Source organism: Dasypus novemcinctus, chromosome 4 (assembly GCF_030445035.2).
Source record: "Dasypus novemcinctus isolate mDasNov1 chromosome 4, mDasNov1.1.hap2, whole genome shotgun sequence".
In the NCBI taxonomy this organism is placed as follows: domain Eukaryota; kingdom Metazoa; phylum Chordata; class Mammalia; order Cingulata; family Dasypodidae; genus Dasypus; species Dasypus novemcinctus.
This window is the reverse complement of record NC_080676.1, coordinates 9,969,350-9,996,045: the sequence shown is the minus strand read 5'-3', so window position 1 is coordinate 9,996,045 and position 26,696 is coordinate 9,969,350. Positions and strand designations below refer to the sequence as shown.

The 26,696-nt window shown below is 36.2% G+C and overlaps 1 protein-coding gene across 3 annotated transcripts in view; it reads right to left on the bottom strand.

The window, feature by feature from the left end:
- Positions 1 to 26,696, bottom strand: part of RASA2 (RAS p21 protein activator 2) — a 136,630-nt gene that overhangs the window by 15,379 nt on the left and 94,555 nt on the right. For 2 of the 3 annotated variants that reach the window (XM_058295088.2, XM_058295090.2), the window contains exons 16-19: positions 19,129 to 19,212; positions 18,630 to 18,707; positions 14,655 to 14,728; positions 13,986 to 14,095 (exon numbers count right to left, since the gene is read on the bottom strand). In XM_058295088.2, coding sequence (XP_058151071.1) covers positions 13,986 to 14,095; positions 14,655 to 14,728; positions 18,630 to 18,707; positions 19,129 to 19,212 — 346 coding nt within the window. The remainder of the gene's footprint in view (positions 1 to 13,985; positions 14,096 to 14,654; positions 14,729 to 18,629; positions 18,708 to 19,128; positions 19,213 to 26,696) is intronic. The other variant, XM_058295089.1, reaches the window with a different exon arrangement.

The window sequence follows — 26,696 nt, the reverse complement described above, 5'->3', positions numbered from 1 at the left end:
GCTCCAGTCCCAGGAAATGTTTAACAAAGCAAGGGCTATAAACTTTAAGTATTTAGGGGAAATGCAAAAACCAAGGCTTATCTAAAATGTCTGGAGTCCTTGCTAAAAGCTTACCTAAGATGTGGAAGAGATATATGCTAATTGAAGCCTATTGAGAACTGAAACAAAGGGACGATTTGGCCTTTCCTCTCTGTATAAAAGACGTTTGAAAATCTTGTTCGGGGCTCGGGATTCAAACTGAAAGCTCCCGAGTCCGGCCGGCCGTCAATAAACCATTTTTCCTTCTCAAAATCATTCCTGAGTCCTGGCCTCTCTATACTCAAATAATTGAACTTCTCTTAAATTCCACAACATTAATGGCGACCACGAAGGGACAAAAATGAAGGCCAGAGACGGTAGCATTTTGCTGCCCCTTCCAAATCCCCGAGGAAGCCGGGAGGACTCGGGTGAACCCCAAATCTGGGCGCCCCTGGATTAAATTTAATCCAGAAAAGATGTGGGCTCCACCAGAATCTTCCCGACAAAATCAAGGGGCAATGGAAGGTCTGAAGAGAAAGATTCTGGGAACGAAAAAGAGCTCCGAACATGGAAGAAGGTAAGACTCCCCGGGTGAGCAGAGTCTGGAAGGCCCTAGCTTTAATTGCTAGGAAGGGGAGGCTGATCACCTCCCGAGAGAACCCTAGTAGCCCCAGAAGGCTGGGGGGAAGCCGTTCTCTCTAGGCTTGGGAAAAGGAGGAAAACCGGGGAAAAGCCCTGGTGTTTTGGGTTTGTCTAACTGCATGTTAGAATCTGGTACTGGTCTTATATCCACTAAAGGAGTGGAGTCTCGATTTCAATAGGAAGGGTATTTATAGGTTCGAGTCCTAATATCCTGGAAATTGGTCTAGATTAAGGAAAACAAAACTTGGTTACAGGAAAATGGATCGGCTTTTCTGGTGGAGCTTGGTCTGGGTGTAAAGTTTAAACAGTGGAAAAGTCTAGCTGAAATCTTTTGTTATGGTGCTAATTTGTGAATGAATTTGCTTTATACCAAATGTTAAGTGTTCTGAGGTTTGTGATGGCTGTGGGGGCAGCCGTGGTGAAAATAAATATATAAACTTGTGAGTCAGATTAGTGACCTTTGTGCTTCTGTCTGTGTCAGCTCAATGTTAGTGTTGGAGTTGTGTCCTTACATGAAGTAGAATTACAGCTGAGCTGGAGCCCTCCCTTGCCATTGGCAAGGGGGTGAAATGATTCTGGGGCAAAAGCTGAGGAGTCTAGATGTTTGTGCATGTTCTGGTGTCTTGTCTCTGGTCTGGCCCTTTGCCGGGGCTTGGAGGCCATCTGTGTCCGCGCCAAGCACCCAAGTCTGTTGGGAATGTCCCAGTCAGGGCGGCTGGGTTCCTGGGAGAGTTGCCAAATTTGAGTAGGTTCTGTCTGCCCATTTTGGCTGAAAGCTGGAAAGGGGGGAGCGGCTTGCCCCTTTCCAGTGAGTCCACCCTTCTATTCATAAGCCGCATTCCTGTTTGTTGTGCACCCGACTGCCTGGAAGGGGGGGAAGTGAAGGAGGTGAAAAGCAGAATCAGAATAAATGCAGTAAAGTTCCCTCCTTAGGGTGTCAAAGCCAAAATACGTTTGCATTCTGCTCAGGTTCTTAGAAGGTATTGTAGTAACCTTAAGTAAGAGAATGTTCTGTGAAGGTAAAATTTGTGTTAAGGGTATAAATATAAAAGTTTTACAAAGCATTGTTTAAGGTATTTAAGTGGCTAATTGCAGAAAGTCATTATTTAACAAAACTGAATTGATAATAATAATAATAAAAGGCAATTTTATAACAAACTTATTCGGCAGCCAATCTCCCCTGCCAACTTACTTCCAAAAAAAAAAAAACTGTTTCTGGTATTATATGCTACTAAGTATTTAAAGTGAAGAAAAGTTCATTATTTTAACAAACTTGGTTAGTATTAATGGCAATTATATGTTGCAAGACGTTTGCCTGGTAACTTAGTATGTGGGATATATGGAGTGTGTTTTTATTGTTAAGGAAACAGAAGATGATTTTGTCCTAAGATAAAATGATTGATTATTGGAAAGAGTAGAGTGTGGGACAGAACCTGAATGAATACTGAAAGTGTAGAAGGTTTGTGAAAGAGAAATTTTTATGATTAAATTGAGTAAGATCAATATATAAAGAAAATCATTTATCAATAGCTTCTTGTGCTTTAACCTCATCATATCCTCAGTGTTTGATGAAGAGTCTTACCTCTTTTAAAAGAACATTTTATGTTCTAGAAATCAAATCCTGAAAAGTAGCCTTTTATTTCAAACTAACTGCAAGAGATTTATTCTTTCACTTTAAAGGAAAAATTAAAGTAATGGTTAAGTTCATTTAATATGTTATAAGTTGAATGAAAGGTATTTAAAGGTGTTATAAAATTAATAGGTTTTAAAAAAATTAATAAAAACTGTAACTAAGAGTTAAAATCATTTATAAATGCATTTATATTGTAAAACAGTGGAAAGACAATAACTGAGATTATAGCTGGGTGAATTTAGCCTGAAACTATTATTTAAGTGTAAATTCTACACTAACCTTTCCTTTGTTTATGGTTACTTCAAGCCTAACCTCACCCTTTGCCTTTGCCTATGGTTATTTCATAATTGAGAAGAGCTGGGACATCACTGTCTCCTCTCCTGGTATTAGTAACCCTTTCTCTCATGAATTCAAGTGTAAACTAAATAAATTGCTGCCTGATAGAATAAGGTTAAATGGCCACTGGAGTTTTATTATCTCCAAAGACAAAGGGGGGTGGAGGGGGAGAAGTCTCCTGCCTTGACGGTCAGTGTTCCTAAGAGTGGCAATTCATGAGAGAAAGCAGTCTGTCTCCCTGAGGCTTCAAATAGCCTCAGTAAATATATATAAAACTAATCTTGTTGCTTATCCAAAATTCTGCTAATTTCAAGGTAAAATATAAAGTTCTAAAACAATGGTGCTAAGGCATTGAGAACATTTTGGTTATTACAATCCATTAAGTAAGAAAGAAAATTCTTGTGGTAAACTGCATGGTCATAGTGCAAATTAAGAAGAGTTTCAAAAGTCTTTGAAAAGTTTAAAGTAACTAAAGTCATGTTGTTGTGTCAAACTATTCATGTCTGCCTATTTGCTCAAATTGTTAAAAAATATGCAGTTATATTTATAAATATTCTTAAAGCCCAAATTGAACTAAGCAGGATGAAAAAGTCATAGAAATCTGATTATGGAAACAATTGGGAAAGGGCCTCCTCTTTGCAAGAGCTTTTAAGGCAAGACTAGGTGTGGCAGATTAAACCTATCTACTAGGCTAGGGAATTAAGAATCAGTTTGCCTGGTAATTTCCCAGTTTAAACCTTTGTCAGCCATAAATTGGAAAAAAAAAAAAACAAAACAAAGATTAGGTTAATTTTCACAGAAGAAAAATGTTGATGTAACCCGGCGGCCTGCTGCCTCAGTCTCCCACTCCCGGGTTGGACCGCAGTGGAGGAGACCAGTTTAGGCCAGTCCTATGGGCAGTGGAAGGATGCCCAAGAAGGAGCTAACTAAGTCGGTGCCATTTCAGCACTAAATTCTATTCCTTATTTGAAAAAGGGGGGAGCAGGTAAAAACTAAAATGGTTGGAATGTGATAGAAGAAGCAGTTAAATCAAACTTTTGCGTGGGAAAGTTAAATCTCAGATAAGCTGTAACTTCTGAAGTATCCAATCTATAGAAAAACAGGAAGAGCTTGCATGCTAGGCTTAGGGGTATAAATTGTGTCATTTTTCTTTGTTCGGGGCACCAGCCATATCTGGCTCTGCGCCCCTTCTTGCAAGACTGAGAATAAATTATTTTCTTCTCCACAATCTGGTGAGCCTTATTTTCTTCCAGAAGATTTCTTTCCAACAAAATAAGGTAATTAGTGGCTCTATTAACAAATTTCAGTAAGTAAAGGAAAGTCCATAAAAACTATGGAGATCTTTCCTAGGTTATGATTTTTTAAAAAAATTAAGTAATTGTGTAATGTGTTTTAAAACCTGGTAGTCAGTATGCTTTTAATTTAATAATTTTGATAACTTAAAGAAAAGAAGTTTTTAGCTTCCTGTAAGGGAAAAAGAGAACATTCCTTGCATAAACTATTATGGTTTCAATTTTATTTAACTTGAGTGTAATCTCCCATAGTTAATTTATAAACTAAATTAACATATGTACAAAATCTTTACAGTAATGAAAATTGTAAGTGAAAATTGTAAGTTCACATTGGTGAAATTAGGCTAAAGGGAAAAGATTGTAGATATGCTCTCTTAAATAAAGAGTAAATTTCTTTCATTGGTAATTGTAATTTAGTAAGTTTATTTAAACATGAGGTGTCTAGTCAATGCGGTTATAGTCAATTATAAAGAGTTTGTAAAACATCTTCCAAACTGAAAATGTTTAAATAGTTCTAGTTGTAGAAGTCATTGTTAACTAAAGAAACTTGGATTGGTATTGGTAGCAGAAATAACTTCATGATAATAAACCTGTCTGAAGGCCACTGCAAAATACACATTTAAGTAAATGATAATAAAAAGTTGTCTTGATTCTATTGGAAAAATTGTTTTCATTCTAACAATGAAAAATAATATTTTTCCTCTATTACTAAAGTAAAGCACCTACTGTTATCTTCATAGTAAAATTGTGTAAGTAAATAGTCATTTGATATATGTATTGCGTTAAGTTGTTTAAGATATATATAAAACAAGGAATAAACTTTAACATTGTCAAACTCTTGTGCATTCGAACCAGGCCTTGTATACATTACAGGTGGCCTCTCCATGTGAGTTATTGGCTAGGCTGGTCACTGACCCCTCAATTAAAAATATGTGCTATATCAGTCTCTGGTTCTGCTCCTGAAGTTGATGGAAACTATATTGCAGTTTCAAGCTCCTGCAGCCAATAATGACTCGGTACAGCCAAGTGTACAATGGATATCGCCTCCAGACTGGCACTGTTCCATGGTGCCAGAGAGCACTATGCACCAGGCTAGTAGAATACTGGAAAATCTCTGGAATACTGGAAGGATGCTGCAACTTGCTCACTGCGTTGAAGAACATGCTGAGTGGAGCCATGATACCAGGAGACTGTAAGTAAAACTTGAGCACAATTGGCATTATGGCCTGCTCTCATGGAGAGATAACATGTAAAGTATTACAAACCTGAAACTCAAAACTAATAATGGCAACTCTGAATCCTTATGCATTAAGTAATACATTAGTTAATATTAAGTGCTGTACTTTTATCCTGTACTAAATATATGCCTAATAATTGAAATGTTATCTTTTCTATTTTGGATCAAGTGCAGAAGTATATTAGACATGTTAAATTCCTGGTAAAATCATTTTCTAAACAGTTAATAACATGTCTATAGAATAAGGTGGCAGTCTCAGCCAGTCTCAGTTAGCAAAAGTGAGGCTTGCTTGCTGATGGTGAGTCACCTATTGAACAAGTCAAAATTGCTAGAAATTGTACAATGAAAACCAAGGTGTAAAAATCTTTATTCTGTAGTTCTGATCACTCCCACAGGTGAAAACTAAGAGTATTTCCAAATTAGTGTTCTAATCCTGAGTGAAGCCAGTTGCCCAAGGAGTGCCAGTTCACCAGGAGCATCTGACAGAGCGAATGAGTGTCAATCATTGAACAGCTTGGAATGTGTCTTCAGACAAAGCTAAGTGTCTGTTGCAATTTCTCTCTAAAGATGGATAACTTAAAAAAGAATATATATGCTGTTCCCACCAGCTTTTAAGGAATGCCATCTTTATAGGCATCTAATCTTGTCTATCTCTGTAATCCAATGTGTCCTCTTTTAAAAACGGGTATTCCAAATTTTTAATTAAGTTTGTTTCTTTCAGAGTGAACATCTTATTAACCATATGAAAACTTCATCCAACTTCGTACAGAATGCCAGATCCATCTTCCTCCAGTTAGAATAAATTAAAGAGTTTTTACACCTTATTAGGCAATGACTACAGCCCATGGCCAGCAGGAAGCAGTTACAGAAAAGAGATCGTCTCCCTTCAGCACCCCTTTTAAATTAAAGGTGTAAACTCTTTAAGAGTAAAATAAAAGTAATAGATGGATCTGGAACCTGACTGGAAATCCACGTGAGTGCCAGTGGCAGCAGAATAACTGCGGGAGGCCCCTGCCCAAGATTCTGCTGTCCAGAATGAAAAGTTCTAAACTTCTAAAAACGGTCCTTGATGCTGTACTAAAGACTGATAAATAATCAGTCAAGACAACAAACAGTCATCCACCTCATAGCTACAACAATAATTATGCCAAAGCTTAGCAAGTAAACTTTGACAAAGGGGGGAATGATGTGGGCTATGGGTGGAAGGCTCTTTGTCTCTTCAGAGATAACTAAGTTGTTTGACTTGTGGGTGTGAAACGGTAAGAGGCTGCAGTCCTGCTCTTAGGGACCAGCAGGCTCCAGTCCCAGGAAATGTTTAACAAAGCAAGGGCTATAAACTTTAAGTATTTAGGGGAAATGCAAAAACCAAGGCTTATCTAAAATGTCTGGAGTCCTTGCTAAAAGCTTACCTAAGATGTGGAAGAGATATATGCTAATTGAAGCCTATTGAGAACTGAAACAAAGGGACGATTTGGCCTTTCCTCTCTGTATAAAAGACGTTTGAAAATCTTGTTCGGGGCTCGGGATTCAAACTGAAAGCTCCCGAGTCCGGCCGGCCGTCAATAAACCATTTTTCCTTCTCAAAATCATTCCTGAGTCCTGGCCTCTCTATACTCAAATAATTGAACTTCTCTTAAATTCCACAACAATCTGAAGCAGGGGTTTTTAACCAGGGTCCATGGCTGGGGGTCCATGGAAAGATTTTAGGGAATCCCTGAGCTTGAATTGAAAAAAATCAAATTATCTTTATTTTCTCTGACCACCAACTGAAATCTAGCATTTCCTTTACTTATGAATGCATGCAATAAATTACAGTAGTAATCATTTCATATCACATTACAGTCATTGAATATCTCAAAAAATCACTTATACTCATCTTTACTTCAAAATTACGGTAGTTGTTAGACCCGATGCTAGTTGAGTGTCATAAAACTTTATCACATTACAGTTGTTGGATATCTCAAAAAATTGCTTATGCTCGCCATACTTTGAAATTATGGTAGTTGTTAGACCTGATGCTGGGTGAGTGTTAGAAAACTATCTGCCGCTACATTCTGAGAAGGGGTCTGTGGTTTTCACCTGACTGGCAAAGGGGTCTGTAGAAGAAAAACGGTCCAGAACCCCTGATCTGAAGAATATTTTCATGTTTGAAGGATATTTTCACTGGAATTCTGGGTGAAGAGCATTATCACTTTATTTTTAAGGATATATTTTATTTATCCGCCCCCCCTCCCCCCGCCACTTGTACTGTCTACTCTCTGTGTCCATTCAATTCGTGTTCTTCTGTGTCTGCTTGTCTTTTCACTTCTCTTCTTCGCTTTAGCAGGTACAAGGAACTGATCCTGGGACCTTCCACATGGCAAAGAGGCACTCAATTGCTTGAGCCACCTCAGCTCCCTCATTTGTTGTCTCTCTCATCATCTTTCCTCTTTGTCTCTTTTTCGTCGCATCATCTTGTTGCTTCAGCTTACTGAGCAGGCCGGTTCACCACGCAGGCCAGTTTGCCTTCACCAGGAGGCCCTGAGAACCAAACCCAGGACTTCTCATATGGCAAACATCTTTTGGCTTTGTTTCTTATGAGAAGTTAGCTGTCAATTGTACAGTTGTTCGTCTGTAATTTGTCTTTTGTTCCTCTGTTTTCAGGATTTTCTCTTTATCATTGGTTTATTATGTGTCTAATGTGGTTTTCTTTGTATTGTGATTGTCATTCACTGGGCTTCTTGGATCTGTAACATAATGTTTTTCACCAAATTTGGGAAATTTTATGCCATTATTTCTTCAAATATTTTTTCTGTCCCACTCTTTCTCTAGGCCCCCTTAGGGACACCATCCATGCATATGTTAGACTGCCTGTTCCACAAATCAGAGGTCTCTTGTTTGTTTTTAAAATCTTTTTTCTGTGTTCCTAGATTGGATAATTTCCATTGATCGATCTTCAAATTCAGTGACTCTTGAGATATCCTCAATCTGTTTTTAAGTCCATCCAATGATTTTATTTCACATATCATACTTCTTAATTCTATACTTTCTACTTGATTGCTTTTTATAGTTTCTTCTTCAGTTGTTTCTTCTTTCCCTTTTTTGGCTGAGATGCCCCAACTCTTTACTCACTATGACTATCTTTTCCATTAAGTCCTGATATAGTTACAATAGTTGCTTTAAAGTCCATGCTTGTTAATTCTAACATATGGATGATCTAGGGGTCTATTTCTATTAATTGCTTTTTACTTGACCATATTTTGTTTCTTCTCAAGCTTGTTATTGTTTCCAGTATACTAGATATTACAGATAAAACATTGTAAAGACTTTCGATTACCTACCCTTGAATGAGTATATTACTGGCTCATCACTTTCATGCTTGGTTTATACTTTGTTAGGAAAGTTGTTTTGGTTTTGTCCTTAGTTAGTCTTAGGATGAATTCTTAATGCTAGGACATAGCTTTTACTCTTTGGTCATAGACCTTTTGAGATTTCAATGAAAATGTCAAGGTATTTACTTAGTCCTTCTAAGTTGGCAGAATTAAAATTCTAAACTGTCTCCTCTGAGAAAGGCAGAGACTGAACTCTCTGCTCATCTCTTTTAATCTTTCAGTTACTGCTTTTTCCTAGCCCCTCTGGAGTTCCCTCTTGCATGAGAAATTCAAGAGTCAGCTAAGAATTTCAAGAGTGGTGACATGCAGATTGGAGAGCACCCTGTTCCATGTGTCTCAATTTCTAGCCTTTCTGACAGCACTGACACCTGAAACCAATAAACTTTGGCTTTCTGTTTGAATTTTAGCCACCTCACATTACACCTTCTGGGAGTGCTTTCAGGGTAAAAGCTGTATAAACATAAATCTCACCCAGCATGGTTTCTGTCTTTCAAGGGTCAAATCCTTCAAAGAGCTGTTTTATATATTCTGTCCTAAGTTTATAATTCTTATTTCTGAGGGGGTTAATCTAATACAGACTTCTCTACCATTACCAGAACTCTTCATGTATCTCTTTTTAAAAGGGAAAATTTATCTTTTCAGTTGCTCAGGCCCAAATCCTTGGAGTTATCCTTAGCTTGCCTCTTTTACTGCTGATATCCAATTGTCTCGCAAGTCCTATGAGTACAATCTTCAAAACAGATCCAGAATGTGAACCCCTTTCACCATTTCCGCTGCTACCAACTATTTCAAGCCATCGTCTTCTCTCCCATGTTCCTGCAATAGCCTCTTTGTAAAAATTAACTTTTTAAATTGTGTTAACACATATATACACGGTTTCCCATTTTAACCATTTTAGGTATACAATTCAGTAGTATTAATTACTTTAACTCATTCCTGCCCCCTTCCCCCAGCCCTGGTAACCTCTAAACTACTTTTGTATTTAAGAATTTGTTTAGTCTAGATATTTCATATTAGTGGAAACATACGATATTTGTCCTATTGTATCTGGCTTAATCATTCAACGTGCCTTTCAAGGTTATTAATCCAGGTTGTTGCAAGAGGATCTCTTTGTCCCCCTTGTTCTATTCCCCATAATCCTCCACAGCACTCCACATGGCATTAATGATCCTATTACGACATAAGCCATGGGGAGAAGATGTAGCTCAAGTGGTTAAGTGTCTGCGTCCCATGTACAAGGTCTCAGGTATGATCCCCAGTACCTCCTAAAAGCAAAACAAACAAATGAAAAAAAAACAACTCTCACTGGGGAGGGGATGTAGCTTAGTGGTTGAGTGCCTGCTTCCCATGTATGAGGTCGTGGGTTCATACCCCGGTACCTCCCAAAACAAACATTGTCACTCCTATACTTAAAACTCTGATTTTTTTATCTTCCTCAGAATAAAGCCTTATAGTAGCCCACAAAGTTCTATAATATCTAGCCCCTTCAAGATCTTTTTGACCTCAGTTCCTATAACTCATCCACTTAAAGCTTTTTTCCCCAGCCACAAGTTTCCTTTTATCTCTTAAACACTCCAGCCATGGCATGATTACTATGTCTGTGACACTGTTACCCCAAATAACCAAACAGCTCACTCCTTCATCTAGAGCCTAGGATATGTCTGACACATAGTAGGCTCCCAATAAAATATACTGAATGAATGCGTGGTTGAATCAATGATATATTGTTCTTAAGCTATCAAAGAAAACGCTGCAGAGTCCTGTGTATGAAAATATGAGCACATCAACCTAAATGTATTGAGCATTTATGTGTAAAACATTATGTAAGTTTCTTTTATATTGTCCACAGGGTATATGAACTAAAACAAATGATATCACATAGAAGTTGTGTAAGCTGTATCTCTGTATAATAGGTCCCCCATTCTAATCAAGCTTGGGGAATATAGAATGAGATTTCAAAGGTGCATTTGTTAGCAATCTAGCATGCTTTGTGGAAAATAGGGAAATCTAGTGCAGTGGATCTTCAAGTAATTTGGATAGAAATATATCTGGAAGACATGGTGCTCTCAGAAGAACACCATTAATTAAAAACATTTACTAAGCCTGTAAGTAAAAACACAGTCCCTCCCACGGAGTATGGTAAAGGCTAGAGGAAGAGAAAGACGGAAGTAATGACCACACAGCACCTTCTCTAAGGTGCTAAAGAAATATAATTGTAAAAAGAAATAGCCAAATTGGGGTATCCATAAAGAGGTGGAACCTGATCTGAGGCTTAAAGGACAACAGATTATACAGGTGATGAAGGAAAAAAGGGATTTCTAGATAGAGCATGTGCAAAAGCATGAATGTAAAAGAGCACAAATTAAAGGAATTGCAAGAACTAGTTTGAAGCTTATGGAGAAAGCAGAACATGAGGCTGGAAGAGCAGGAAGAGGCTAGAACATCAGTAACTTGTTTCCAGCACATGACTCGAAGAAATTTTATTTGTAAAAAATGACATTATAATATAGCAATATAAAATCATAATCACAAGCATAAAGAGCCATAAAAAAGTCAAAGCAAACATGACTGACAGCTGATAAAGTGCCCTGCCACATATTCTTAGTTGTATTGAAGATTAGATGCTCACTATTCCATGTTGGCACTTAGATAAGCAGGCATCAAAAATTTAATTATAAAGAAATTCTTAAAACTGAGAAACATTCTATTAATTCCTTTTCCTTTGAAGCAGGAAAGAACATTATTTTAATCTATGTGATAGAAATACTTGATTCAGAATACTAGTGTCCAGCAGGAGGACAGTGAAATGGATTCAATTTATAGAGTTACATTACAGCAAATTGGAGAGGCACTGCTTCAGACAACAAAGTTGCGTAGTGTAGCAGCAGACTATTTAACTAGCAGTCTTGGCTATCCAGAAAAAAGCAAGGAAAGAGAAGGTAAGCAAAACATTTTGCTGAACAACAAAACAGAGAATGCATAGCAGTGTATTCCATTCATAGGAGGAAGTCCTGAAGTCTTCACTCAAAGCCTTTTAAACTTAAACATAACTTCAGCCAGCACAGTACCTGCATCCTCACTCATAATACATTTCCAGTAAAAAATGGAGGTGACTGACTGGGGTGGAGGTGGCTGTACAAGAAATTTAAGGTGACAGGCCATAAAGGGGAGAGAGAGAAACTGTATAAAGCAAACACAGGAACACAACACATACACACTCCAAGGCATTGAGCTGGGGAGTAAACAGTTGCACATACTTTAAGCAGCTCTGAAAAATCACTAAATCAAGATACCATATGATAACTATTATTATCAATGACAGCCCCCCCCCAAGTCATCCGGAAAACGTTAACTTACGTTCAGTGAACTCTTTTTTTTTAGAAGGCAGGGAAGCATGTAATACATTTTAGAAAAATCCATCAAAATGGTTAAAACAAAAATTATGGATGTGTCAAACTGTAGGCTTTAGTAAATAATTCTGAAATCTCATTTAACAGACCTCATTCATCCAATATTATTACTCCAACATGTTAAATTTCTAAAGGCCTGAAAACAATGTATCTTCTAAAGAATCTGTCACTTTTATACCTAGAATAATAGCTTAATCAATTCTACAGAATTTTATCCTCAAGATCATTGGCTAGAATAGAGTTCTTTTAACTTGAGAACTGTGGATTGCCTTCGGGTGTCTGAACTCCCTGAAATTATATGCAAAATTTTGTGTCTATGTTTGCATGTGCATTTTTCTCAGGAAAAGAGTCCTTGAAGAAGACTATGAACCAAAAAGATTTCAGAATACTGGTTTAGATTAGAAAACAGGGAACAAATAACTCATCTATTCATGGAGAATAACTACCTTAAATTTGATCTAACTGTACCATTAATGGAAACATAATCAGCATATCATTACAGCTATTTTTAAAATCTTGCTTGACATAGGTGAGATCACTTAATAATATTCACTGTAAATTTTAACTTCTCCAACATTCAAAATATGCTTAGCTTTAAAATGTCTGCAAGGGCAAGTACATAGCCTACTGATCTTAAGTCATTTGAATATTTACATGCCATAACAAATTATCTTGGTACCTAAATATATAATGCATATGACTTCTTAAACAAAAAAATTTTTATCACTCTATTCTTCCAAGAATCTCCACTGAAACATGCTACTTAACTGAATATACATTCTTTTGAAAGCACCCTAGATCTGTTATTTTTCTTACCATTCTAAAATTTATAGCAGAAGCTCTATTAACAGTTCTTTACCTAACAGACTTGAGGGATTAACTGAGACTCTCCACTTGGTAAAGCACACTAAGTGGTGCTCACGGAACGGTGAACGCTTGTGGTTGCTTGGCTACTCTCTATTAAGCCTGGACTCTTCATTTTCACTTGCTTAGGTTGCTTTGCTTACCACAACAGTTGGGTTTGTTCCCAAACCTATTAATGCCAGTTTTCTTTGTTGTATTTTTAATTTAAGCCAAGAGGCTTATTATTTATTCAAAATTCAGGTAAATGCTCTGAAAAGTTTTTAAAAAGGAGATGCACATACACAAAGTTGGTTTATGTGGGGGTGAGGCAGCTGTAAAGATTAGGCTGACTATCATGAAAATCCAAAAGGATTCTGTACTTAGATTACATATATCTAAGTTTAGCATCATTTTAGATAAATCATTCTGAAAACTGATGCATTATGGGTATGTTTACACAAGAAAGACCAAGGGGAAATCTGATCTATAGATCCATATTAAAAGGAAAGGTACTTGGCTCTCTAACAGACAACTGGTAAACAAATATACACAAATGTTGATGATACACATGCAACTTTGTGTTTCATTTGTTTGTTTTTCAATGATTCAGAAAGTGACCTTGTTGAGTAAGTGAACATCTTTGGATCCTGATCACTTTGGATAAAAGGGATTCTACCATATATGAAATATGATCTAGATACCTAAGTAATTTATTCTTGCCAAAACATCAGATGCTAATGGCTTTCTGTGAATAACGCTTTAACCCAATGGAGTAAACTTAAGGGGAATCTGATAAGTGTGAGGGATCAAAATCTATAGTATGACTGCGGGGCTTCTGAATTGATATTTTCCAGCAAACCACTTAGAATATTCTCATTTATTAGGTATCAATTCTTACTAATTTGACTCTGAGAGCTAAACCCCCAAGTTATAAGGGGTCTAACTGTTGCAGGGATTTACCAGGGATACTTCAGAAAACAGCATTCTATGGATACATCATTATTAACAACACAAGAAATTTAATGAGAAAAATGTAATTACATGGTGTTACTTGCCAATATTACATTCTTAATATGTTGTTTATGACTACGAGAAACTATTAACTATATTAGTGAAAGGATTCACTAGAGTCATAGTAAGAATCAGAAAAGAAATCTTCACTGAAAACCAGGAAAAGACTCCACAATAAAGTATAACTACAACTACCTGGCTGTTTGTGGTAGGTAAGCTCTCTGCTTGTTAAACAGAACCACCGTTTCTTGAAATTCTTTTTTCCAATCCGAGTTCTTCCCTGAGCTCTTTTATACATCTCACTGCCAAAACAACAGATGCAACCATTTAGTTACAAAGATTAAAATAGTTACTCCAAAACAAAAAATTGACCTTTAAAACTTTAATTAAAAGTTAGATAAAAAATTATGTCTATCAAGACTATGAAAATCCATTCACTATGATTCTTGCATTTATTTTAGCCATACTAAAGAATATTCTTTAATTCAATATTTACAATTGTGTTACCTAGAACCAAAAAAAGAGATCAAAATGAGTGATCTTCCCCCCTCACTTCCGATAGTAATACTCTGCTCTAACATTCTAAAACTGAATAATGCTGTTACTTTTTCAAAATATTCTAATACTCATAATCTCACTGTATTTTCAAAACAATTCTGGGACTATATGGACTGGGAGTCATGGCCAGGTGACATAATGTTTACCTTATAGATGAAATTTATAGCATAATGAGGGTGATTTATTTGACTGGTTAGGCTTTTCTAGTACAGATCAAAAATCTAGATTTCCTTACTCTAGACCTATGCTCTTTGTACTTCTTAATGCCTATACTGAAATATGACCGTAATTTCATTAAATTACCCTTCTTTCAGATGCACAGGTTCACTTGTACCACTGGAAACTTTAGTTTCAGTAGATGAAATTTCATCCAGGAACTAAATGGAGAAATGGGCAAATATTAAACTATGAGAAAGTATATCACAGGAAAATTCAGTTTACCTTAAATGCCACTGATCTTATTGTGAAGTTCTTCATTGCTAAAGAACATACATAATAATTTATAAAACAAAATACATATTTAATTGTAGATTAAGCCCCTAATTTATGAAGGATAAATATTCTAAAAAGTTTGTTTTCAAGTTACTTAAGACGCAGGATATACATCTCTGTGGAAATAATTCAAGTCTACAATCCATTAATTGCAATTCTGAAATCCATAAAGCTCTGAATACAAAGGGTTTTTCGCTTTGTTTGGTTTTTTACTTGTAATGAACTCATTAGGGGTATGACTTGACTGAACTGATGTCAGGTTATTTTACAGTCTATATTTATCCTGCTTAGTGTGAATATTCATAAACTGTGCTATGGAAACATTCATGTTTGATTATGGGATGTTACTCAACACCCACTGGGGGTGTTACATAACATATGGTATATACCAATTACTTTGCTAAACTGTGAAAAATAAATTCTGAAACATTTCTGGTCCCAAAGATTTTAGATATAGGATTGTGAAAATAAATTATAGGTCAGAGATAAGCAAACTATGGCCCCATGGGCCAAATCTGACCTGCAGCTTGTTTTTGTGAGGCCTGCAAGTTAGGAATAGCTTTTACATTTTAAAGAGTTGTAAAAACGAAAACAAAGAAGAGTATGAGGCAGAGAACTTATGTGGCCAGCAAAGCCAAAAATGTTTATTCTCTGGCCTTTTACGGAAAAGAGTCTGCCAACTCCTACTATACGTAATTGATTTCAGCCCTGAAAGGTGGCATTTCATAGTTATGACTGAAGTGTAACTGGGTACTCTTGGCTAACTTGGGAATTTAATCACAATTTGTAAACTTCCTATAGTGAAAGTACACCATGTAGGAAAAGAGGGGTCTGAAGTGGCTGAAGAAATCTGGAAATCCATCTCTAGCAACTGGAAGTCACTCGATGAAGAACACTGAGCTTCATGAATATGCCACTGAGGCTGGTCAAGGGCTTCTTCACACGTGGCTGTCTTTTCATGGGAAAGCTTTAAATACGTAATTCAAGGAACAATTCTTGTTCTTAGTGAGGAATCCTATTTTGCCTCCTAAATAAACTATCCATTTGCTTAGTTCCTCAGCTGAGTATCAGAAACTCAGAGAAGTTCTGAATTTCCTTGCTCTTTCCTTCTATATTGCCCTCTTTAAGGCTTAAAAAGAAACAAGCACACCTACATTCCAAAACAGATGACACTGAGGGATCAGTGCTTAATCTAAAGTAGAATCTGTGGGCACAGCTATTTTCTCTAGACTGGCTGTATGTAGACTGTTCATCGGAACCCACACTTCGGAGGTTTTCCAATGGAATGTTAACTTCTAGTTTGTGAGAAGGAAATCTTGGTATGTGAAAAGACAAGAACAGAGTGCCTTTTACATTATATGTGGGTGACTAAAGAATAGGTATCCAAAGGAACTGAAAGGTGCCCTATCATATCTTTAGTCCTCCCACAGGGGCCATCCACTAATGGAATGTAACAGAGTTATCGGAATATTTCTTTTCTTAGTATTTGCCTGTTTTATTAAAAATACTATTTGATAAAATAGTTACATTACTTGTTAATTATATTTCTAAGGAACTGTGAGGTAAATACAGATATATAGTGAGAGAAAACAATAATTATGACAGACTATAGGCAGCATGACTATAGGTTCTATTTTTCTCAGGATCATCTCAGTCTATAGCTGATATCCCAGCATAATCATTCATAGCACTTATTTTCACTCTCAGAAGGGTCCTGGTCTGGATATTAAAATATATAGTCTCCCTATTACAGAACTATCTAGGCTACCCTTCCTGCACTTGGGAGTAGTCTAGTAGTCAGTATTTTCTTCTGGTGCAGTGGTCAAAGTCATGAGTTACAGTGCCAGCAGGAAATAAGAAACTGGGCTTCGTGTTTGCAATTTCTAGCACTGTACGTATCCAGACTTAACTAGTAAATGGTAAAGAAGACTAGTAAATCAGGGTAAAAGACCCTATGCCACTTTAGAAGCCTAGAACCAAATATGAGACAGGAGGAATATAGACTGTCTGTGAGAATGTAAGTGGGTAGCTCAGGGCACAGCAGGAACAGACTCAACTCCTGGCACCTTTCAATCCTTTCTTCACTGACATTACCAGCTCTACACATTCCGATTTTATCAGGAAAAAAAATCAGATGATACTGTAGCCTAGGTTATAAAACATGGAAAAACAACCTAAAAACAAAAGACAATACACTATAATCATGCCAACAAAAGTCTGCCTACACTGTCCCACAAATGTTTCAACAATGCCTTAAAAATAAAAGGGCAGCTTTTTCTTTGCCTTTTCTGTTGAAAGACTTTCTCCTTAAAAGTCTTCAATGATTGCTTGAAATTTTTTGGTTAGCCTATTATTCTAAGTGAAAAAAATTCCAAATGTCTGTAATTTTTTAGACCATCATTTTCACTTACTAAGTTCCTGCAATTTTTTATTTTATTTTTCAGGAGGTACCAGGGATTGAATCTGGTACCTCATATGTGCGAAGCAGCTCAACCACTGAGCTACACCTACTTCTTATTCTTCTCGAAAGTACTTAAAAAAAAAAAAAAAAAAAAGCTCAAACATACACTTTGACAAAATATACTCTTATCAGTCAACTACCAATCATGCTACAGAAATCGAATGAAGCCTTTAAAATTTGGTCTTGCTAATCTGGGTTCACTAAGTTAGAAATGTGATGACAGTACTTCCTTCAAGTCCTATTTAGATGTACTTCAAAGTAATTTTTCTTTACAAGTTTTTAGGGCTTTAAAATATTACACTTTGTTTAAATGATTCAAGACTAAAGACTCAAGAAATTAAAGAACTTAAAACATTCACAACTTCTCAATATAGCTACTTTTTGTTATGTTGCAGACCTCACATTAGGATATTAAATAATGTAGGCTGCAGTAAATTTTATTTTATAGTAATGTTCCTCAGGTTATAACCATAAACCTATAATGTTTATAAATTGCTCAATAATTTACATATTTTTTATGAAGGCAATTAAGTTCCAAGTATATGTCAGGCACCATATTAAGCCTTCACCCCAAGAACAATAAATTTCAACTGGAGGTAATTTTGCTCCTCGAGGGACATCTGGCAATGTCTGTAGACATTTTTGGATGTCTCAACTGGGCGCTTGCTACTGGCATATAATAGAAGAGGCCAGGGATGTTGCTAAAGTTCTTACAAAGAACAGGATAGCCTCTGACAATCAAGAGTCATCCAGGGAGCAGATGTGGCTCAAGCAGTTTAGAGCCTGTTTCCTATGTGGAAGGTCCCGGGTTAGGTCCCTGCTACCTCCTAAAAAAACAGAAGAACAGACAACAAGCAAGCAAACGAAAAAAACAACTCAGGGGAACTGATGTGGCTCAGTGGCTGAGCACTGGTTTCCCACAAATGAGGTCCTCGGTTGATTCCCAGGCCCCAGTACCAAAAAAAAAAAAAGGTATCCAGCCTAAAATGTCCGAGTGCTGTTGTTGAGAAACCCTGCCCTAGACATTTGTAATTTGTGATGTTTGGACAGTGACAACAGTAGCTGTTTCTAATACTTGTTTTCAGGGCTGTCTGGGAGGAGAAAGGAAGAAAAAGATAGCTTTTTTATATGTGATGGACAGTTCAAACATTATTTTCTAATTAGGAATTGAATTCTAGGAATCATATGAAATGTGAAGGGGCTGGAGAAAATAATTCAAGGAAAGATATCTATTTTTTGCATTCTGGGTGTTCTAGACAGTATTTATTTCCTCAAATGATATAGGAAAATAAATGTTTAATATTTCCAGAATAAAAAGATCATACCTTTTTAACTGCTATAATATATCCTTCCTCTTGAAACATTTTGAAAAATTCACACATGAATGTCTCTTTGAAACTTGACTAAGGAAAAAAATAAAGAATTTACATATGTTAAGTAGAAAATAAAGAATATAGTTCGTATTTTCAAGCTGAAAATTGGCCTAAAAGGATTCAATAACATATTTCAAGAGTTATGCAGCTTGGAGCCAAAGACATCTTTCAATAGCTGTTAGATAATCATGACATAGATAATGAGATAGACTGCTAGTACATAATCTTACTAAACTTTCTCTCCCTCTTAGCTGTATTAGCTGAAATCAAACTATCCTCTTAAATAAGTGACTAAGATATAAAAGGTATCTGAAAGTCTACTACTGAGTCTGTATATATATTTTTTAATGTTTTATTTTTAATTTTGGAAGGTTGCAAGTGAGGGGAAAAGGATCGTAGGATATAACCACATGTAGAAGTGTGAAAACAAAACAAAAATGTGAAAACATACCTTGCTCTTGGACAGACTTCCCCAGCTTCCTAAAGTTTGAATAGTTTTTGAGATGAGAGTTAATGTTCTAATTGTCTGTGCATCCTAAAGAATATAAAAAGATAGAAAACTACTATTAAGCTCTCAAGAAATAAACTTTGTATCAAAAGAAGAGTAAGGCTACAGTGCCCTATAAAAGTTACTAAATATTTTACTTCAAACCACCAATATAGATAAAATCTAGCTAATGTCTTAGGCACTACTCACTGGAGTAAGGAATTAAGACACCAAAAAAGCCACATATAATTCACAATTCCAAAATAATTATATTTAATGATATGTTACTTTAGAAAGCCATCATGTTATCAATTACTGTAAATTATTTTATACAGTATGGCAGCTTGGACTGACTGACAAGTTATATTCACTTTTAGAATGTTAATGGCACCTACTTTTTTCTACATAATAATTTCAAATGGCAGTTTCCAAATTTTCTGTGCTCAACACACCTCTAAGCATTTTCAAAAATCTTTGTGATGTCTACAATCAACACTTTTCACCATGAAACAAAGAACTAAATTCACCTTCAGAAATGAGTGGTTCATGTGGGATCTTACAAAAGGGTAACTATTTAAATCTATCATCCAAGAGGTCTTTCAGGCCTGTCTACTTGAAAGAAATAAATGTGAAAAAATTTGACTAAACAGTATTCCCTTGTATGTCTTAGCTCCTTTTTTTCCCTTTCAAATTAAGGTATAATTAACATATAGTGACACGAACAGATCTTAAATATATAGCCTGATGAGTTTTTACCAATGCATATATCTGCATAACCAACTCCTCTGTCATGATATGGAACATCCTTTATTTTGGGGATTCAAGTAAATAATGTCTTCCATCAAAAGACAGACATAACCAGGAAATTTTATACACTGAAAAGCTTTAGCTTAGTTTTTGGTTGAAGTTCCTTAATTTTAGTATCACTACACTTAAAATAGGCAGTGAATATAAACAGGAAGAGAAGATCAGGCTGTGATCTTTATGATATGACCTTTATAATATATTTATCACATAGTTAAACACCTGAATTAAGGTTATTCAGAAAATATTTTCAATGGAATATAGGAGATTCCATTATATATAATATGTATTATTTTTTACATATACTATATATATAGTATATTATGTAATATATATATTATATATTTTAAAGGTCCCTACAAGTCTCTACCTCTGAAGAAACTAAGTTCTTAAAGATGTGCTGGTAAACTGAATTTGAAATGAATTTCACCATGACTTCCCTATTTAAACCTAGTATTTTAGGCCATTACTTCCCTGAACTAGAAAAAGGGAACAAAGCATATTTTATACAATTGCTGCCCATCGGAGGTTTCTTTATATCAACACAATTATGTCAGTTACTGCTGATTCCCTGATGTACTCTACATATGAGCTGTTCTGAATATTTTCCTTGCTACCACCTGCCACAATCATTTTTTTTTATGACCTAGCCTTTCACAGATGCCCAGGACTTTATTCATCTGACACCTAATACTGAGCCTGACATGTATTCGATGTTATACAACACTTATTAAGGAGGAGTTGTTCTTTTCTTCCCCAATGTTAATCTAATCACTTTTTCTTTTAAAGATAATTTTTTCTGTTATCCTCCAGAATACTGATGTGATAAGAGTAAAACCCCTTCTCGCTTTAATTTCTCCCTTTTTGCTGTTCTCTTTTCCCTTTGTTTAAGCCATACATAAGTTTTCCCATTTGAACTGATCCCTCTCTGAGCTACCATCTTTCATTCATCACTTAAAGACTGTTCTATTTTCTTGGGATACACAGATTTAAAAAAAAAAGAGAAAGTTCTAATTTCTATTTTTATTCTTATTTTAAGTCCATATGGAGAGATTAGAAACAGATGATTATAAAATCAGTATGAAAAGTCATGACAGAGCCAAAGGGTACTAGAGACACATGCAACCCAGAAAGAAGGATTAGAAGTCTACCTTAGCTGAGTCTTAAAAGGAGATATCAATGAGAGGATGAGGTAATATGATGAGAAAGATGTTCTATTTTTATTTTTCCTATCATGAAACTTCTGAAAAGAGCACGATACCATTAACATACTCCCCCAACTCACCACACATGTACATGCCTGAATTTGCCCACGTCTTTCAGCAGCAGGGCAAGCTTACTTTTAGTATATTTCCTAAGTAAAACTGCATTTACCTACTTACTCTTCAATCTTCTGCAATCTGGGTTTCTTTTCTTCTACTCTACTAAAACTGGCTTCTCAAAATGCAAAGAACTTCTAAATGTACAATCCAGTAACCTTTTATCAGTTCTTCTCCTCAACCACTCTTTCAGTACTGGTGTTGACAATGTTATCACTCCAAGTCACTGGGCCCATTACCTGCTCTAAATTTCTATAGTATGAGCTGTCTATACTCCTTACTTGGTACTAATCAGGTGCTAGTTGAAGATTATCTTATGTATTTGCTCTAGCTCTCCAATTAGACCGGAATGCTCTTTAAAAACAGGGATATGGTTATACATAAAGGCAAACAATAAAGTCATATGGCAATTTTGAAGCAGTCCTTCTGGCATAGTGAGAGGAAAACAGTGACCTAAAATACAAAGAGTCTGTGGTTAGAAGGATTTTTTTTTAAGAAGGATTTTGTTGCAACATCTATTACAGAAATATGCAAATCCAAGTCTGACTATAAGGCAGGGTTATAAATTCAGAGGTAGGAGTTCTGTTTATGTTCAGAATGCTGACATCATGACATTGCTGTCCCACAGTCTGCTGCAGCTACTCGCAGTTTGTCCTGTGGCAAAAGAGGGTGTGTTGCTGCCACTTTACTGTGGTTCTATTCAGTTATCATAAAGTTAAATGAGTGGCCAATAGCACACAGCTATCAAGAAAAGGAGTAGGCATTCACCGCCCACTTTAACTCCAACTCCTGTGTCTTCTCTACACTACAGTATTCAAAGTATGACTTCTAAACCGAGTGCAGGGGGTTTCTTATTATCACTGCATCTCCAGTGCTGAGCATAGCATCTGATGCATTACCACACTCATACATCTGTCTGCCTACGAATCTGTAAGGAACAGGGCTAAGATCAAATCTTGTGGAGATTGGATGAGTTGGAATGCCAGTTTAACCCAATTCAAATTGAGTGAGATCAAATTCTAATTTATTAGTTGTGTGACCTTGGGGAAATTACTCTATTGTGATGTCCTTATCTGTATGTGGGCATGAACTGTCTCCCCTCCGTGTTTATTTCTTAATATAAAAATATTTTTATTTTTGCTATGTTTCTGTTTCCTTCTCATACAACGAATTTTTGCCGAATCTTTAAGCTTTGTTACAAATATTTTATAATCTTACCCAATTGCTTCCAGTTGCAGATTTGTATAACAAATAATAATAGGCAACTTACTTTTAGTACTTACTTTGTATTAATATTAAGCCTTGTTCTTTGTACTAATATGTTTTAACTCATCTAGTCCTTCCAGTAACCCTGTAAGGTAAATTTTTCTATCATCCCCACAAACAGATAAAGGCATCACAATATAAATTCTGTCATTCCCACGTAAAGATAAGGACATCACAATAGAGTAATTTCCCAAAGGTCACACAACTAATAAATCACTCAATTTGAACTAGGTTAAACTGGCATTCTAACTCATTCAATCTCCTCAGGCAGGGTGCAGCTCTCTTGCAAAACAGGAGAAAGGATATAAGTAGTCTGAGGGAACCACGTTGGAGACCCCTCCATGCCAGGTGTGTGCTGCACACATTGTCCAGGAGGGACTGGAGACACAGACAGGGAGAGGCCCAAGAAAAAAGTGTGAGTAATGCCCCTGCAGCTGGGAATGCCACCGAGCCCATATCCTTGAGGCGAAGAGCCTCAGTAAAACCTGCAGCTGAGCAGTCAATGGAGAGGGGAAAGGACATGGCTCCCTGGGAAGATGGAAGGTGTGGTGGAGGGCTGACTGTGGTTTCTCTTTGGCAAATTAACCACCAAAACTCACCAGCTCGGAAGAGACAGTGGAAGTGGAATGATCCATCTCCATGGAAATGTTTGCCAAGGAGTACCATATGCTGACCACTCAGGAAAGTGAAGGAAGACAGGCTGTCTTCTCCCAATTTCTCCTAGGCACGGTATACTGGGTCATTAGCAGTTCCCTGCCACAATTTTGACTACTTAAACTGGGCAATATTAAAGTTTTAGAAAAAATTACACTAAAAATCAAAGAAGAGTTGTGAAATAAAATCACTGGGCAAGAGAATGAAACTGTCAACAGACCGAAATCATCAACATAAGCAGATGGCTAAGTATAAAAAAAATAACAACCCACACTAAGAAACAGGATAATATGGCCCACTCAAAGGAACAAGCCGTGAATCTAGATGGGATTCAGGATTTAAGACAACTAATAAATGATGCTCAAACAAACCTCCTTAATCATTTTAAGGAGATGAAGGGAAATATGACTCAAGAGATAAAGAATATTAAGGTGACACTATGTGAGCATAAAGAACAACTTGAAAGCCTGTTAAAAAACCCAAAAAACAAAAACAGAGCTAATGGGAATGAAACACACAATGGATGAGATTAAAAAGACATTCGAGGAATATAAAAGCAGATCTGAAATATGAGAAGAACAAATAGGTGAATTCAAAGGTATGACATTTGAAATTGAAAATATATGAGACATAGAAAAGAATGCAAAAAATTGAACATCTCAAGGAACTGAACGACAATATGAAATGCACAAACATATACATTATAGGTGTCCCAGGAGACAAAATGGAAAAGGGGTAGAAAGAATACTTGAGGAAATACTGACTGAAAATTTTCCAACCCTGATGAAAGACATGAATATCAATATTCAAGGATAACACACCCCAAACAGAACAAATCCTAAGGGCCCTACCCTGAGATACCTACTATTCAGATTGTCAAAGGCCAAAGATAAAGAGAGGATTTTTAGAGAAGCAAGAGAAGAGCAATGTATTACTTATAAGGGAGTCTTAATATTAAGTGCCATTCTGTCTTGAGAAACCATGGAGGCAAGAAGGCAGTGTTATGATATCTTTAAGGTACTAAGAGGAAAAACCTGCCAGCTAAGAATTCTTTATCTGGAAAAACTATCTGTCAAAAATGAAGGCAAGTTTAAAGTTTTTACAGACAAACAAAAACCAGGGGAGTATGTTACCAAGAGACTGAATCTGAAGAGTGTGTTACAGTCTGCAAGGAGAAGACAAGGGAGAGAGCCTGGGAGAAGAGTGTAGAAATGAAAAACATAAGTAAGAGAAACTGAAAGAGTTCAAAGACAGAAATAGTATAATATGACAACAGAAAGCTAAGGGATAAAACAGATAAAGCAATAACACCTTTATAATAGTAACATTGAATGTCAATGGATTGAACTCCCAGTTTAAAAGATATAGACTGATAGAAAAAAAACAAAATCCATCTATTTGTTGTCTACAACAAACTCACCTTAGATACAAGGACACAATCAGGCTGAAAGTGAACATTTGGAAGAAGAAATCCCATGCTAATAGCAATCCAAAAGGAGTGGGTATAGTGATATTAATATTGTATAAAATGGATTTTAAATGCAAAACTCTTAGGTGAAATAGGTTACTATCTATCAATAAAAGGGACAATTCACCAAGAAAAAATAACAGTAACTATTTATGCACCTAACATAGGTGCCCAAAAATACATGAGACACACATTGGCAAAACTGAAGGAAGAAATGAGTATCTCTACAATAACAGTTCGAGACTTCAACACTCCACTATCAGCATTAGATAGAACACCTGGACAGGATAAACAAGGAAACGAAAGCTCAAATAATATGATAAATGAACTAGATCTAACACACATTTATAGAGCATTACACCCCAAAACAGCAAGATATACATTCTTCTCAAGTGCTCATGGATCCTTTTCCAGGATAGCCCTTTATGTTGGGTCACAAGACAGGTCTCAATAAATGTAAAAAGATAGAAATTATACAAAGCACTTTCTCTGACCATAATGGAATGAACCTGGAAACCAGTAACAGGCAGGAAAAAGTAAAGCTGAAAAATATATGGAGAATAAGCAATAAACTCTTAAACAATCAGTAGGTTAAAGAAGAAATTACGAGAGAAATAAGTAAATACTTCAAGACAAATTTTTGATTTTATAAGAATACAACATACCAAAACTTATGAGATACAGCAAAGGCAGTGCTGAGAGGGAAATTTATAGTCCTCGATGCTTATACTACACAAGAAGAAAGAGCTAAAATAAAAACCTAACTGTATACCTGAAGGAATTAGAAAAAGAACAACAAATCAATCCCGAAAAGCAAGCAGAAAGAAATAATAAAGATTAAAACAGAAATAAATGAAATGGAGAAAAAAAAATGGGGAGAACCAATAGAATTAAAACGGGTTCTTTGAGAAGATAAACAAAATCTATAAACCCTTAGCTGGATTTACAAAGAACAAAAGAGAAAAGATGCAACAATACGACTCACTCCACAGAAGTAAAAGAGATCCTAAGATGATAAGAAGAACCATATGCCAACAAATTAGACAATGCTGATGAATGGACAAATTTCTGGAAACACATGAACAATCCACACTGACCTTAGGAGAAATAGAAGACCTTAACAAACCAATCACAAGTAAAGAGATTCAATCAGTCATCAAAAACGTCCCCGAAATGTAAAGTCCAGGACCAGATGCTTCAAATCATTTAAAGAAAAAGAAGAAGAAAAAAAGGCTCTAATATTAACCTTGCTCAAACTCTTCCAAAAACTGAACAGGAAGGAACACTACCAAACTCATTCTATGAAGCTAGCATCACCCTAATACCAAAGCCAAATAAAGATACGACGAAAAAAGAAAATTACAGACCAATTTATTTAATGAATATGGATGTAAAAATTTTCAACAAAATGCTTGCTAACAGGGAAGTGGCTGTGGCTCAAACAGTTGGGCTCCATCTACCATATGGGAGGCCCTGGGTTCATGTCCCAAGGTCTCCTTGTGAAGGCAGGCTCGCCCGCATGCTGCGAAGTGCTGTCCGGCCCACAAGAAGCGCTGTCCGGCCCGCAAGCTGCAGAGAGCTGACTCAGCAAGGTGACGCAACAAAAAAGGGAGACAAGCAAAAACACAGCACAGCGAATGGACACAGAGCAAAGAGCACACAAAAAGCCACAGGGGAGGGATAAAAAAAAAAGCTTGCTAACAAATCCAAAAAATTACACATTACAATCAAGTGGGCTTTATACCAGGGATGCAAGGGTGGTTCAATGTAAGAAAAGTAATCAGTGTAATACACCATATTAAAAAACAGAAAAATCACATGATCCTTTCAATGCATGCAGAAAAGGCATTTGACAAAATACATCCTTTCTTGATAAAAACACTTGATAAAAAAGGAAAGGAATAGAAGGAAACTTTCTCAAATGATAAAGTGTATATATGAAAAACCCACAGCTAACATGAACTTATTGGTGAAAGACTGAAAGCTTTCCCACTGAAGAAGACAAGGATGCCTACTTTAAT